The 15732-nt window shown below is 42.8% G+C and overlaps 1 protein-coding gene across 1 annotated transcript in view; it reads left to right on the top strand.

Annotated features, from left to right (window-relative positions):
- Window positions 1-562: 562 nt before the first annotated feature.
- LOC126260560 (facilitated trehalose transporter Tret1-like) overlaps window positions 563-15732 on the top strand; it is a 70412-nt gene continuing 55242 nt past the window's right edge. The window contains exon 1 of the mRNA XM_049957894.1: window positions 563-602. Coding sequence (XP_049813851.1) covers window positions 563-602 — 40 coding nt within the window. The remainder of the gene's footprint in view (window positions 603-15732) is intronic.

Here is a 15732-nt window from a genome sequence, read left to right on the forward strand (position 1 = left end):
CCTCTATAGGTATGAAATATATATTATGGAACCAGTTGCACGTCAGCAACGTTTAATGTTCAGTGTAGCATGTACTTCAATGGATAATCATTGCCAAGAGGTGCAGGCAGATATCCAATACCGAAGTTTGGGCTTGTGACAAAAGCTTACCTAGGATCAGAGAAAGCGAGGGAGCCGTGTTTGCAAGCTCATCTGACGAGCGCAACTGGACACTTTTACTTTTCTAAGTCGGACTTATATGTCTAAAATCACTGTGAATAACGCTCTTCGGTACATATGACGGCGTAGCGCTGTAAGCATTCCTTCCAGACGCTTGTGCCTGTGGACTTGGTCAGAATGACGACGTATTTACAGTGGCCTGCTATGTCATGCAGGAGCAAGCGAGTGTTCCAGATGACAAACACAGATAACTACGACCGCACCTGACACGCATTTATCAGGCTTTCGTATATAAGTATGTTGATTACTGATACACGGATTGAGAGGCGATTCCCGAGTGCTCCAGGGTAGAAAGGAAGGCTGAGAATACACACTCCGTCGAAGACGCATAACAGAGGACGACATGCGTCGCTTTCCGCTGCAGCTCGTTGCCGCCCTAACAGGTGAGTTCGTGTGCATCCCTAACTGTGATACAGGTACAGACAGACTTAAGGGGACCACACCCTGCCTATCTAACCCATGTTAATTTAGGCAAGTATTTGATCCATTTCTGAAAAAAAAACTATTTGATGCAGGATCTTAATATTTTTACTGTATGTTACATGATGCTAATAGAGTCAAGTATACTAAAATCTACTTTATCCATTTTATGGTTTTTAAGAAATACTTTTTTAAATTTATTAACAAAAAATATTAAGTTTTTTCTGCAGAATTTTTTTTTTTGTGAACTTCCTAATGGAGGAATATTAATGAATGTAGTACCAGAGGTGGCTTTTAATGTTATCCAGAGCCTCTGAAAATTTCATTCATTTGTCTATGATAGTTTCTGATATAATGGGGCACATATACTGAAAATTTTAGTTTGCGGGAAATTGACTTTAAAGAAAAACTTTTGAAATTTGTTGGTTACAGTTAATTAAAACTGTCCTGCTGCGTATGATTGCCCTTCTTTGGCCTCTAGCAGGTCTTACAGCTTCTTTTTCACCTTCCTGGATGTTTGGCCATATTAGATGCAGACCTGTCTGCATCGGCTATCCTCATTTTATCGCAATGTTGCAGCCCACTGATCATATTTTCACCAGGATTAATTCCCAGCTTTTTCAGTACCCAACACTTTCCACTATTACCCAAATTGAATGTAATAACAGCATCATGAACTCCTAGTTTGATTGTATGCATGCCTACAAATACAGTTTTAGGAAGGCGGTTCCAAATTATGCTGCTAAAACATTCATTTGGGTTCTGTGTCTGCCCATGCAGACAATTCCTTAGGTCCGGATGAGCCAAGTCTCTGAAAATAGGTTTAATTGCTGTAATAACAACAGCAGGAAGAGAATGCTGGTGAGAATTAGATTCTCCAGTTGCCTAAGCCCTATTGTATTTGCACCACGAATTTTCTTCTGATAGACACAATCCATGACATGGCTTACCATCAGTAGAGGACTTATGGAAAAATATGGCCCAAGCATCTCTCTTCGTTGCCTCCAGATTTTCTTTATTTCTCCTAACTGCCTGCCCATAGTATACCTGCAAGTTTTCTATTTCAGTTTTAGTTACCTGACCCTGTCCAGTCAACAATTTTCCATCTTCTAATTTTTTTCGTCTTATATCAACAGTTTTCTCAGCCATGTTCCCAAACGTTTTTGAACATGGCCTACACATTCTATTTTGCTAATAATGGCATCTCCATATGGCTTAGAGTTCACCACATGTTGTATGCCTTACTGTCACCATCGCCCAAATATTTGGTATACCTCTTGTTTCTACAGAGGGATGAAATATTTGTTGTTCTCCATGAACTTCCATACCACCACCTGTTATTCTAAAATTAGCTACACAGTTGTGTTCTTTATGTTCATTGACTAAGCGCCTAGAACCGCTCAGCCACCGCGGCCGGCCTTAATATCGTGTCGGACCTCCTGTTGCTCGGCGTAGTGCAGCAACTCGACGTGGTATGGACTCAATAAGTCATTGGAAGTCACCTGCAGAAATATTGGGCCATGCTGCCTCTATAATAGTCCACAACTGCGAAAGTGTTGCAGGTGCAGGATATTGTGCACTAACTGACTTCTTGGTTATGTTCCACATATGTTCGAGGGATTCACGTCGGGCGATCTGGGTGCCAATTGGTTCGCTCGAAACGTTCGGAATGTTTCTCAAACGAATCGCGAAAAATTGTAGCCTGCTGAAATGACGTATTGTCGCCGGCCGGTGTGGCCGAGCGGTTCTAGGCGCTTCAGTCTGGAACCGCGCGACCGCTACGGTCACAGGTTCGAATCCTGCATCGGGCATGGATGTGTGTGATGTCCTTAGGTTAGTTAGGTTTAAGTATTTCTGAGTTCTAGGGGACTGATGACCTCAGATGTTAAGTCCCATAGTGCTCAGAACCATTTGAACCATTTGACGCATTGTCATCCATAAAAATTCTATCATTGTTGAGGAACATGAATTCCATGAATGGCCGAAAATGGTCTTCAAGTAGCTGATCACAACCACTTGAAGTCAATGATCTGTGCATTCCATGTATACTCAGTCCACACCGTTAAGAAGAAAAACTATGTTGCACAGTGCCTTGTTGACGGCTTAGGTACATTGCTTCGTAGGGTCTGCGCCATACTCGAATCGTAGTATCAGCTCTTACCAACTGAAATCGGGACTCATCTGACCAGGCCACGGTTTTACAGTCGTCTAGGGTCCAATCGATGTCGAAACGAGCCCAGGAGAGGCGCTGCAGGCGATGTTGTGCTGTTAGCGATGACAGTCGCATCGGTCGTCTGCAGCCATAGCTCGTTAACGCCAGGTTTCGCCGCACTGTCCCAAAGGATACGTGCGTATTACTTCCTACACTGATTTCTGCGGGTATTTCACGAAGTGGTGCTTCTCTTTTAGCACTGACAACTCTACGCAAACGCCGCTGTTCTTGGTCATTTAGTGACGGTCCTCGGCCACTGCGTTGTCCGTGGTGAGAAGTAATGCCTGAAATTTGGTATTCTCTGAATACTGAATTTTCTAACGATTTCCGAAATGAAATGTCCCATGCATCTAGCTCCAATGACCATTCCGCGTTCAAAGTCTGTTACTTCCCGTCTCTGCGTTCAACGTCCGTTAATTCATGTCGTGTGGCCATAACCACATCGGAAAGCTTTTCACATGAATGACCTGAGTACAAATGACAGCTAAGCTAATGCACTGCCCTTTTGTATCTTGTGTACGCGATACTACCGCCATCTGTTTATGTGTATATCACGATCCCATGACGTCTGTTGCCTCATTGTATGTTCAAGGTAATGCTCAGCGACAGCTGATGTGCTTGCTTGTTTTGGTTGGGTGTGCTGTTGAAATTTCTTGCACCTTTCCTCGACTGTTCTCTTTCTCGAACATTCATGATTTCGACTGTAATGTCCTCTCAGTTTACCTATCCTTCGGATTACAATTCTTACGTGTAATTTTTCGACGAGGCTCTCCTTGTCGGAAAGTGTTGCACCTCGATGGTCCAGAATCTTTAGCGCCGAATTTCTTTATGAAGGATGGTGGTGGATCGAAGCGTTGAGACAGATGTCTGCTTCCATCCAGGTTTCTCTTGACTAACACATTAGCTTCTTCATATTTTTTTGTCGGACCGAAAGTAAGTTGACTCAGTAATGAACCTAAAACGTTCAGTGGAACTATGGGCAAAGTTTTCGGGATTTAGTTCGGACAATTTATGATGTGGGTTACTTGTAAAGAGAGAGTGTACATAGAACGTGATCATAATATCCCATTCCACGAAACGCAGCTGTTGTTGTGTACAAAGCTAGCAAAATTGCGAATGTGGTATTCACGCTTCCCCATATATTAGTTGAGGATGTGTTTCAGGTATTCTGCCAGGTGGCATATAGGTACACGCATATCACTTACTCTTAGGATTAGAGGAATATCTTCCTTGTGTACCTTCGCAGGGCCATATAGTCGCGGGGGCACAGCTGCTCGTGTTCTGAGACCCTTAATGACGTTAGATTGCAAGTCTGACTCAAAGAGAAGAGCCATCATATTCCTCTAGATATCATTCGTGGGATCGACAGCTACCTGTCTATTGGCAACATCATTTAAAAGAAAAAAAATTCTTGTGTTGTAGTCCACAAGCGATAGTTGGACAGTAACGTTAACCTTGACAGGTGGCAGAATTACAGTTTCCTTGCTCTTCCGTAGACTTCTCAGCACTACACGTTTTTTTTGGAGATGTTGAATTTCAGCTTTGCCACTTTGGTAAGTGCTCCGTAGGTTCCATGGTGAACCTCTACTGATGCTTTCGTCGGGAGCGAAGCTGCAACATTCTCCACGGAGTCGGTGTAATCTGCTAGCGGTAGCGCCTTTGGCGTGGGCACGAAATTTATCCCTTTAGCAAGGATATTCCCGGTATCATCGTGTTCATGTTCGCCAATGAGAATAATTACTGTATAGCTCACCGGATAGTGTCTTGCCTTTTCGTTCAAGAGATCAAATTTTGATATCTGGAGTGCAGACGATTTCAGCTGCATTTATTATGCTTGTGAGTATATTGTTAACCCACTCCGAATGATCTGCAGAGGATGTAGCTGACATGTAAAAATGGGACTGAAGACTCTCTTTTGAACTGGCGTCTAGGATTCGTCGGGTGTTACGAATTCTCTTGCGTACTAGCGCCAGATCTTCACGCCGTATTGTCCTATTGGCCGCTGGTGTGTTAACGCGATGTTTGATTTTGGTGAACGTAGGTGTAACTTGTTGATCTCGACACCTTTTTTAGGAAGATCAGCGTACTGAGAAATCGAACTTTCTCCTGACGGAGCTTGTCCACCTTGTGGAACATCTCCTTCCTGCAGAGTAAATCTTGGTGATCTCTTACGTTTTCTTGGCGTGATTAACGCCGCACTTCCGTTTATTTAGTCGAGATCTCGTTTCCGTTTTTAGCACAATATTTCGACGACTGACCAAGTAGTCTTCTTCAAGTCCTGCGAAATGTACAGCCTCACGGGAATCGGAGTTTCATTTTTTTTTTCACATTACGCAATGCCACTATTGGGAAACGACATAACACGACGACAGAGACATAGCGATACGTCACTGTAACTCACTATATTATTCGAAGTTGTTTCTATTGGGTCTCGTCATAGTGATGGCGCCTTTGAGAGGTTTTGATTAAAATGAAAAGGCAGCATGCCTCTCAAGTCGCCCTCAATTTTATTCGTGAGACACTAACATTTTGTTTGCAGACAGGGCCCATAAGAAGAATATCTGGTAAGTCAGGCCTCTCACATGTATATAGACCTACATATAAAGCGATTTCTGTGAGTGGAGATTTGTATGCAATGCAGTCCTCCTATCTAACTCACTCATAAAGATCTTCTCAATAAAGAAATTACCGTGTACTATCGAAAGGAGTGCTCATATAATGATCATAAAACCCTACAGCATCTTGCTCAGCTGTTGACCTAATCTATCGCTGTTTATTGATAAGCTGTAAACCATGAGCAAAGAGATAGAATAATAAATGAAAGGGCAATACTCTACGACTCGGAGCGTGGAATGTTGGACATCTGAACGTTGTGGGGGAAACTGGAAAATCTAAAAACGAAACTAAACTCCTCCCGAACACGCTATGAAGGCCCAACGGTACCGACCGGCCGCCGTCTCATTCTCAGCCCATAGGCGTCACTGGGTGCGTATATGGACGGGCATGTGGTCAGCACACCGCTCTCCCGGCCGTATGTCAGTTTCCGAGATCGGAGCCGCTACTTCTCAATCAAGTAGCTTCTCAGTTTGCCTCACAAGGACTGAGTGAACCCCGCTTGCTAACAGCGCTCGGCATATCGGATGGTCACCCATCCAAGTGTGAGCCCATCACTACAGCGCTTAACTTCGGTGATCTGACGGGAACCGGTGTTACCACCACGGCAAAGCGTTGGTAAACTAGAAAATCTGAAAACAGAAAAGTAAAGGTTCAGTCTGCCTATAGTGGGATCAATGAAGTGAAATGGAAAGAAGATAAGGATATACGGTCGGGCGAATATAGAATCATGTCAACAGTAGCAGAAAATGGTGTAACTGGAATAAGATTCATCACGAATAGGAAGGTAGAGAGAAGAGTGAGTTGTTGTGAATAGCTCAGTGATAGGATTGTTCTCATCAGATTCGACAGCAGGCCAACGCCAACAACGATACTTAAGGTATAGATGCCAGCGTCGCAAGCGGAAGAAGGTGAGACAGAGAAAGTATATGGGGAATTCAGTACGTAAAGGGAGGTGAAAATCTAATAATTATGGGGAATGTGGTTTTAGGTGAAGGAACAGAAGCAAGAGTTACGGAAGAGTGGCAGGAATCAGAGAGGAGAAAGACTAATTGGGTTCTGCAATAGATTGCAGCTAACTGCTCAAGAATTACAAGACGGGGAGGTACACTTGGAAATGGCCTAGAGTTACGGGAAGATTCCAGCTGGATTACATCATGGTCAGACTGAATTTCCGAAATCAGGTACTAGACTATAATGCGTACCCAAGAATAGATATAGATTCAGATCACAATTTAGTAATTATGAAAAGTAGACTGAAGTTAAAAATAAGTGAAGAATCAGTGTGGAAGGAGTGGGATACTTAAGTAGTGAAGAATGATGAGAAGCGTTTGAAGCTCGCTGAAGATTTGGATTCTGCGATAAGGAATATCATAGTAGGCAGTTCAGTCGAAGAGGAGTGGACATATCTAGAAAGAGCTATCACAGGTATTAGACAGACAGAGATCGATACCAGGAAGGTAACTGCAACGAAATCTTGGTTAACAGACGAAACACTTCAGTATATAGACGAAAGAAAGAAATATAAAATATTCAGGAAAAGACAAGAATACAGCAATATACATCACTTAGTAATGAAATAAATGGGAAGAGCAGGAAAGCCATACGAAAGGCCTGCAAGAAAACTGAAATGAAACGGAAAAAAGAAATGGTAGTTGGACAGACTGACTCAACATATAAAAAAGTCAAAAAAATCTTTGGTGAAATTAAAAGCGTAATGGGAATTCCTCCGTTAAACGCAGAGGACGTAGTGGATAGCTGGAAAGAGTAGACAGAAAGACTCTCTGAGGGAGGAGGGCGGGAAGTAGTCGACGTGCTAGAAGAAGAAATTAGAGTTGAAATGGAATAGATAGGAGATCAAGTATTAGAGTTAGAATTTAAAAGCGGTTGGTAGACTGGAAATTAAATAAGATAGAATGGATAGATCGATGGGGGCAATGGAAACCAAACGACTATTGAAGTTACCATCAGATTTTCTGGAAAATACCATCCACCCAGTTTCGAAGACAGCAGGAGTAGATAACGGCGAGGACTATCGCACAACTATTGCAAAAGAAGCTTAACAGATCATGCATGCAGGCTATTGACAAGAATAATATGCAATAGAATGAGAGCATTGAGGAACTATTAGATGAGGATGAGTTTGGCTTTTGGAAATATAAAGGCACCAGAGAGGCAATCCTGACGTTGTGCTTGATAATGGCAGCTAGACTGAAGAACAGTCGGGACACGTTCATATGATCTGTCGATATGGAAAATGGCGGAGGTTTTAGAAATTCTGGGAACAATAATAGGAGTAGACGAGTAATACACAATACGTACAGAAACCAAGAGGGAGCAACTGCCCGGATTCAAAAGAGTGGTAAGACAGGAGGGCAGTTATTCGATCCTATTGCTTAATCTGTCCATCGAAAAAGCAATGACGGAAATACAAGAAAGTTTAAAAAGTGGAATAAAGTTTATGATGAAAGGATATCAATGAGATTTGCTTATGACAATGTTGTCATCTTTGTATTTGAAAAAAGTATTAGCAGATCTGTTGAAAGGAATGAGCAGTTTAATGAGTACGGAATATGTATTGAAAACACAGAAGAAATTAAAAAGCAGTTAGAAACAGCATGAATGAAAACAGCGAGACACTTAACGTCATAGTTGGTAATCAAAAAGTAGACGGAGTCAATGAATTTTATTGCCTTGAAAGCAAAATAACGCATGACGAATGAATCAAGGAGGAAATAAAAAGTAGACTAGCACAGGAAAAGAGGGCACTCCTGGCCAAGAGAAGTCTGCTAGTATCAAACATAGGCGTTAATTAGAGGAAGAAATTTCTGAGAACTTAGTTTGGAGCACAGTCTTGCATGGTAGTGAATAATGGACTGCAGGAAAACGGGCATAGAAGACAATCGAAGCATCGGAGATGTGGTGTTACGGAAGAATGTTGAAACTTAGGTAGACTTATAAGGCAACGAATGAGGAGATTCTCCTCAGAATTGGCGAAGAAAGAAAAATATGGGACACACGGCCAAGAAAAAGGCGCAGGTTGATAGAAGACGTGTTAAGACACCAAAGACTTCAGGGAATAACTTCCATGGTACTGTACGGAGTTGCAGAGGCTAAACACTGTGGAGGAAGACACAGAGATCGGAACACATCCAACAAATAACTGAGGATATAGTGTGCACGTACTATTCTGAGGTGAAGGGGGGGGGGGGCTAGGGAGAGGGCGGGCCTTCAAACCAATCAGAAGACTGATGACTCAAAATAAAACAAAAAATAAAAAGTAAAATTAGAATGAGGTACAGTATAGGAAAACAAACTTGGGAATGAATACATCAGTCGTCCAAAGCTGCCTAAAGTGATTGTCAATACATCCAGACACTGCCACTTTTCTTTTATTCAGCTGTTAGGTGTAAACATCCATTAGCTGTTTTCGTCTGTAAGTATCGACTATAGAGAAGATGGTCGATGCAGCCGTTCTTCTGCCCAATCTCTGGCGAGCAGCCTTTCGCCAATGACATCTGCAGATATCTGTAGCGCGTGACCAGCCCTATCTGCGATTCACAATGTAAATCGAATGGCTGATGCAGCAGATCATTATCAGCCATCAGCTATCAGTTCTCAAGGTATTACTTCGTAATTTACTTTCGCCATCGGAAACAGTTGTAGGGAATAATGATTACCGTGCATTTTTTTAGAGATTAATGTTCTCGAAATTAATGTGATTGAAAATCTGAAAGTACGCATGCCATGAAAAGACACCATTACACTGGCAGATAATTTTGTATCATTTCACATCGGTCAAGGGAATCAGTTACACGACGTTTGAATGTAAGTGAAGTTTGAAACTGATACGGTGACGCCATCCAAGCGTTTGACGACGTTTGAATTATGTAAAGAAACATCTTCCAGAAAGTAGTATAAAGTATGTTTTCATAGGTATATACGCATAAGTCGTCTATGTTATCTATGTACACTGAAGCGCCAAAGAAACGGGTATAGGCATGCGCATTCAACTACAGAGATATGTAAACAGGCAGAATACGGCGCTGCGGCCGGCAACACCTACATAAGATAACAGTTGTTAGATCGGTTACTGGTGCTACAATGTCACTTTATCAAGATTTAAGTGAGTTTGAACTTGGTGTTATAGTCGGCGCACGAGTGATGGGACACAGCGTCTCCGAGGTAGCGATGAAGCAGGGATTTTCCCGTACGACCATTTCACGAGTGCACCGTGAATATCAGGAAATAATCGATATGCGGCTTGGGAGCCAAAGGCCCAGTCGTGTACCCTTGATGACTGCACGGCATAAAGCTTTACACCTCGCCTGGGCCCTCAACACCGTCATTGGACTGTTGATGACCTGAAATATGTTGCCTGGTCGGACGAGTCTCGTTTCAAATTGTATAGATCGGATGGACGTGTACAGGTATGGAGACAGCCTCATGAAGCCATGGACCCTGAATGTCAGCAGGGGACTCTTCAAGCTGGTGGAGGCTCTGTGATGGTGTGGGGCGTACGCAGTTGGAGTGATATGGGACCCCTGATACGTCTATATACGACTCTGACAGGTGACACTTACGTAAGCAACCTATCTTTATCACCTGTATCCATTCATGTCCATTGTACATTCCAACGGACTTGAGCAATTCCAGAGGACAATGCGACACCCCACACGTCCAGAACTGCTACATAGTGGCTCCAGGAACACTGTTATGAGTTTAAACACTTCCGCTGGCCGCCAAACCAAAGACGTGAACATTACTGAGCTTAAATGCGATGCCTCGCAACGTGCTGTTCAGAAGAGATCGCCACCCCCTCGTACTCTAATGGATTTATGGAGAGCCCTGCAGGATTCATAGTGTCAGTTCCCTCCAGCTCTACTTCAGACATTATTCCTGCCACGTTGTGTTGCGGGGGCCCTACACGGTATTAGGCAGGTGTACCAGTTTCTTTGGCTCTTCAGTCTACTTTGATAAATTGAAGCCGGTCTTTGAGGCCGAGCGGTTCTAGGCGCTTTAGTCCAGAACCGCGCTGCTCCTACGGTCGCAGGTTCGAATCCTACCTCGGGCATGAACGTTTGTTCTGTCTTTACGTTAGTTAGGTTTAAGTAGTTCTAAGTCTAGGGAACTGATGACCTCAGATGTTAAGTTCCATAGTGCTCAGAGCGATTTGAACCATTTTTTTGATAAATTGAAATTGAAACGTATCAGATATTTTGACGTTGGCAACCTTCAAATATTTTCTCTAGCAAACGTATTTCTAACGTTTAAATGAATGCGCAACAAAAGTGAAGCGTTACAACATGTAATTTTAGATTTTTGGCTCTTTTAATGCATTATAAATGAAGCAATTAGATGATTGTTCATGAAAGAATGAGAACGGAAACAAATTCCAAGTGTCAATTTACAGAGGAAATGTGTTCAATTATTCAGAAACTGTGTTTAAATACCCCACTTCATGGTTAATGGGGTCTGTACTTGTACTCTGAAATGGAAGCTCGTGACAGTAAATGGCAGAAATTTGCTGCTCTTTCATACTTTTCTTGTTTTCCCCTACGCGCAGTGCTCCTAAAATCTTTCATATTATTAACAGAAACAGGTTAAAAATTTTGTACCTGTATTTTCGCCGTAAAATGTTTAGCAGAGCAATTTATTTTCAAGATTGTGGTTATGTGACCACGTTTAGAAATTTTTTGGAAATTTGTGGTAAGGTCCTATGGGACCAAACTGATGAGGTCATCTGTCCCTAGGTTTACACTCTACTTAATCTAACTTTAACTAACTTACGCTATGGACAACACACACCACGCCCGAGGGAGGACTGCCCGCATCTCGTGGTCGTGCGGTAGCGTTCTCGCTTCCCACGCCCGGGTTCCCGGGTTCGATTCCCGGCGGGGTCAGGGATTTTCTCTGCCTCGTGATGGCTGGGTGTTGTGTGGTGTCCTTAGGTTAGTTAGGTTTAAGTAGTTCTAAGTTCTAGGGGACTGATGACCATAGATGTTAAGTCCCATAGTGCTCAGAGCCATTTGAACCATTTTTTGAACCGAGGAAGGACTCGAACCTCTTACCGGTGGAGCCGCACGGATCGTGACAAGGCGCCTCAGACCGTGCTGCTACCCAAAGGGGCTCGTTTAGAATTTAGATCACTAATCCATCGAATTGTTTTACCATTGATTTGCCCCCGCGTATTCCTTCTATCAACGGTGAAGAGGGCTGTCAAGCCCTAGGATAAGATAAGACTGACTCTAAAAGCTAGACTACCTATTTTAATTACAAATAGTTCGTAAGATAATTTCAGTCGTTTCTTATTAATAAGTAGTTGCAGACAGTTTTTTGCAATATCAGTCTTAAACGTGCTTAAACTAAAAGAAGTCAGAAAATAGCCTTTTTTAATTTTTCTTTTTTGAGTCATCAGTTTTCTAACTCGTTCGATGCGGCCCGCCACGAATTCCTCTTCTGTGCCAAATTCTTCATCCCAGAGTAGCACTCGCAACCTACGTCTTCAGTTATTTAGGATCTATTCCAATCTCTGTCTTCTACAGTTTTCGCCCTATGCAGCTGCCTCTACTACCATGGAAGTTATTCCCCAATGTCTTAACAGATGTCCTACTGTCTTGTCTCTTCACCTTGTCAGTGTTTTCCTCATATTCCTTTCCTCTAAGATTCTGCGCAGAACCTCCTCATTCCTTACTTTATTAGTCCACCTAATTTTCCACATTCGTCTGTAGTACCACACGTCAGATTCTTCCATTCTCTCATTTTCCAGTTTTCCCACAGTCCATGTTTCATTACGATACAATGCTGAGCTCCAAACTACATTCCCAGAAATTTCTTCCTCAAATTAAGGCATATGTTTGATACTAGTACACTTCTCTTGGCCAGAAATTCCATTTTTGCCAGTGCTAGTCTAATTTTGGGTTCTCCTTGCTCCGTCCGTCATTGTTTATTTTGCTGCCTAGGTAGCAGAATTCCTTAACTTCATCTGCTTCGTGACCATCAATCCCGATGTTAAGTTTCTACTTCTGATTACTTTCGTCTTTCTTCGATTTACTCAATCCATATTCTATACTTTTTAGACTCTTCATTCCATCCAGCAAATCATGTAATTCTTCTTCACTTTCATCCAGGACTGCAATGTCATCAACCAATCGTATCATTGTTATCCTTTCACTTTGAATTTTAATCCCACTCCTCAAAGTACCTTTTATGTCCATCATCTTCGATGTGCAGATTGAACAGTAGGGACGAAAGACTACATCACCGTCTTACACACTTTTTAATCGCAGCACTTCGCTTTGGTCGTCCACTCTTATTATTCCCTCTTGGCTCTTGTACATATTGTTTACTTTACTTTTCTGTGTCCGGAAACCAGGTCAAAATCTTTCAGCCCAGTATAGGGTCACGTCCAAGGCTTCTTTAGTGTCCAGCCATAAATCGTCGGGGTTGCTCCTATCAGGACAGTTTGAGGAGGCTAACAGATGCTCCACATCCTGCACAGCTCCACAGTCACCCTTATGATCCGTGGTTCCAATACCCCATCTAATCATATTTGTCTTCACTTGGGCCACTCCTGTCCTTATTCGGTTCAATGTCCTCCATGTCTTCCAGTTTGTGCTGAATCCGCTGGGCACTTCCTGTGCTGGTGTAATCAGCTGATGGTTCTTCTATTATCGTGGCTAAGAACCTTTTACATAATTTGAATCGTCCGGGTTTACACTCACTGCCAAAAAGGGGACGCCGATCGTCAATAGTTTGTGTGAGACTCTCTGTGAACTCATGTGATGTTCCCCGAGAGTTGGGATTCGCAAAGCGAGCAGCTCTATATAGTACTGGTAGCGAAGTAGGTTTTATGCATCCCGTTGTTAATCGACATGTTTTACTAAGACATATGTCCACCTTCTTTGCATAGGTTGATCTGGACCGTACTGGGCAGGCATATGTTACCTAGTTTCCGCTGAATATTATTTCTGGCAGTTACCTTTTGTCGCGTCTTTTCACAATGGTAACTCTATGTCAGATATATTTTTACCGCCACAGCCAGGTAAGATGGTTTGTCGGTAGGCTTCAGTGTGCTATTCTTCCAAGAGACGTTACGATTACGGTTCGCTTGCCAGGATCCAAGGTAGAAGGCACTGACATGTGTTTTGGACGGGTCTGGCTTAAGGAAGTTGTTTATATAATACTGTGACATTTCTCTAAAAGCTTAGTCCAGTTTCTGTTCTACACCCTCACTACATATACAGGGTGGTCTATTGATCGTGACTGGGCCAAATATCTCACGAAATAAGCGTCAAACGAAAAAACTACAAAGAACGAAACTTGTCTAGTTTGAAGCAGGAAACCAGATGGCGCTATGTTTGGCCCGCTAAATTGCGCTGCCATAGGTCAAACTGATATCAACTTCGTTTATTTAAATAGGAACCCCCAATTTTATTACATATTCGTGTAGTACGTAAAGAAATATGAATGATTTAGTTGGACCACTTTTTTCGCTTTGTGATAAATGGCGCTGTAATAGTCACAAACATCCGGCTCACAATTTTAGACGAACAGCTGGTAACGCGTAGGTTTTTTAAATTAAAATACAGAACGTAGGTACGTTTGAACATTTTATTTAGCTTGTTCCAATGTGATACATGTACTTTTGTGAACTTATCATTTCTGAGAACGCATGCTGTTACAGCGAGATTACCTGTAAATGCCACATTAATTCAATAAATGCTCAAAATGATGTCCATCAACCCACTGCATTTGGCAATACGTGAACGACATTCCTCTAACACCGAGTAGTTTGCCTTCCGTAATGTTCGCACATGCATTAACAATGCGCTGACGCATGTTGTCAGGCGTTGTCGGTGGATCACGACAGCAAATATCCTTCAACTTTCCCATCAGAAAGAAATCCGGGGACGTCATATCCGGTGAACGTGTGGGCCATGGTGCTTCGACGACCAATCCACCTGTCATGAAATATGCTATTCAATACCGCTTCAACCGCACTCGAGCTATGTGCCGGACATCCATCATGCTGGAAGCACATCGCCATCCTGTCATGCATTGAAACGTCTTGTAGTAACATCAGCATATATTGCACCATTTAGATTGCCCTCGATAAAATGGGGGCCAATTATCCTTCCTCCCATAATGCCACACCATACAATAACCCACCTAGGTCGCCGATGTTCCACTTGTCGCAGCCATCGTGGATTTTCCGTTGCCCAATAGTGCATATTATGCCGATTTACGTTACCGCTGTTGGTGAATGACGCTTCGTCGCTAAATAGAACGCGTGCAAAAAATCTGTCATCGTCCTGCAATTTCTCTTGTGCCCAGTGGCAGAACTGTACACGACGTTCAAATTCGTCGCCATTCAATTCCTGATGCATAGAAATATGGTAAGGGTGCAATAGATTTTGATGTAGCATTTTCAACACCGACGTTTTTGAGATTCCCGATTCTCGCGCAGTGCGGTTCTAGGCGCTTCAGTCTGGAACCGCGTGACCGCTACGGTCGCAGGTTCGAATCCTGCCTCGGGCATGGATGTGTCTGATGTACTTAGGTTAGTTAGGTTTAAGTAGTTCTAAGTTCTAGGGGACTGAGGACCACAGATGTTAAGTCCCATAGTGCTCAGAGCCATTTGAACCAACCATTATCGCGCAATTTGTCTGCTACTGATGTGCGGATTAGCCGCGACAGCCGCTAAAACACATAGTTGGGCATCATCATTTGTTGCAGGTCGTGGTTGACATTTCACATGTGGCTGAACGCTTCCTGTTTCATTAAATAACGTAACTATCCGGCGAACGGTCCGGACACTTGGATGATGTCGTCCAGGATACCGAGCAGCATACATAGCACACGCCCGTTAGGCATTTTCATCACAATAGCCATACATCAACACGATATCGACCTTTACCGTAATTGGTAAACGGTCCATTTTAACGCGGGTAATGTATCACGAAGCAAGTACCGTCCGAACTGGCGGAATGTTACGTGATACCACGTACTTAAACGTTTGTATTACAGCGCCATCTATCACAAAGCGAAAAAAGTGGTCCAACTAAATCATTCATATTTCTTTACGTACTACACGAATATGTAATAAAAATGGGGGTTCCTATTTAAATAAACGCAGTTGATATCCGTTAGACCTATGGCAGCGCCATCTAGCGGGCCAAACATAGCGCCATCTGGTTTCCCCCTTCAAGCTAGACGAATTGCGTTCTTTGTAGTTTTCTCGTTTGATACTTATTTCTTGAGATATT

The sequence above is a fragment of the Schistocerca nitens genome, chromosome 5, assembly GCF_023898315.1.
Source record: "Schistocerca nitens isolate TAMUIC-IGC-003100 chromosome 5, iqSchNite1.1, whole genome shotgun sequence".
In the NCBI taxonomy this organism is placed as follows: domain Eukaryota; kingdom Metazoa; phylum Arthropoda; class Insecta; order Orthoptera; family Acrididae; genus Schistocerca; species Schistocerca nitens.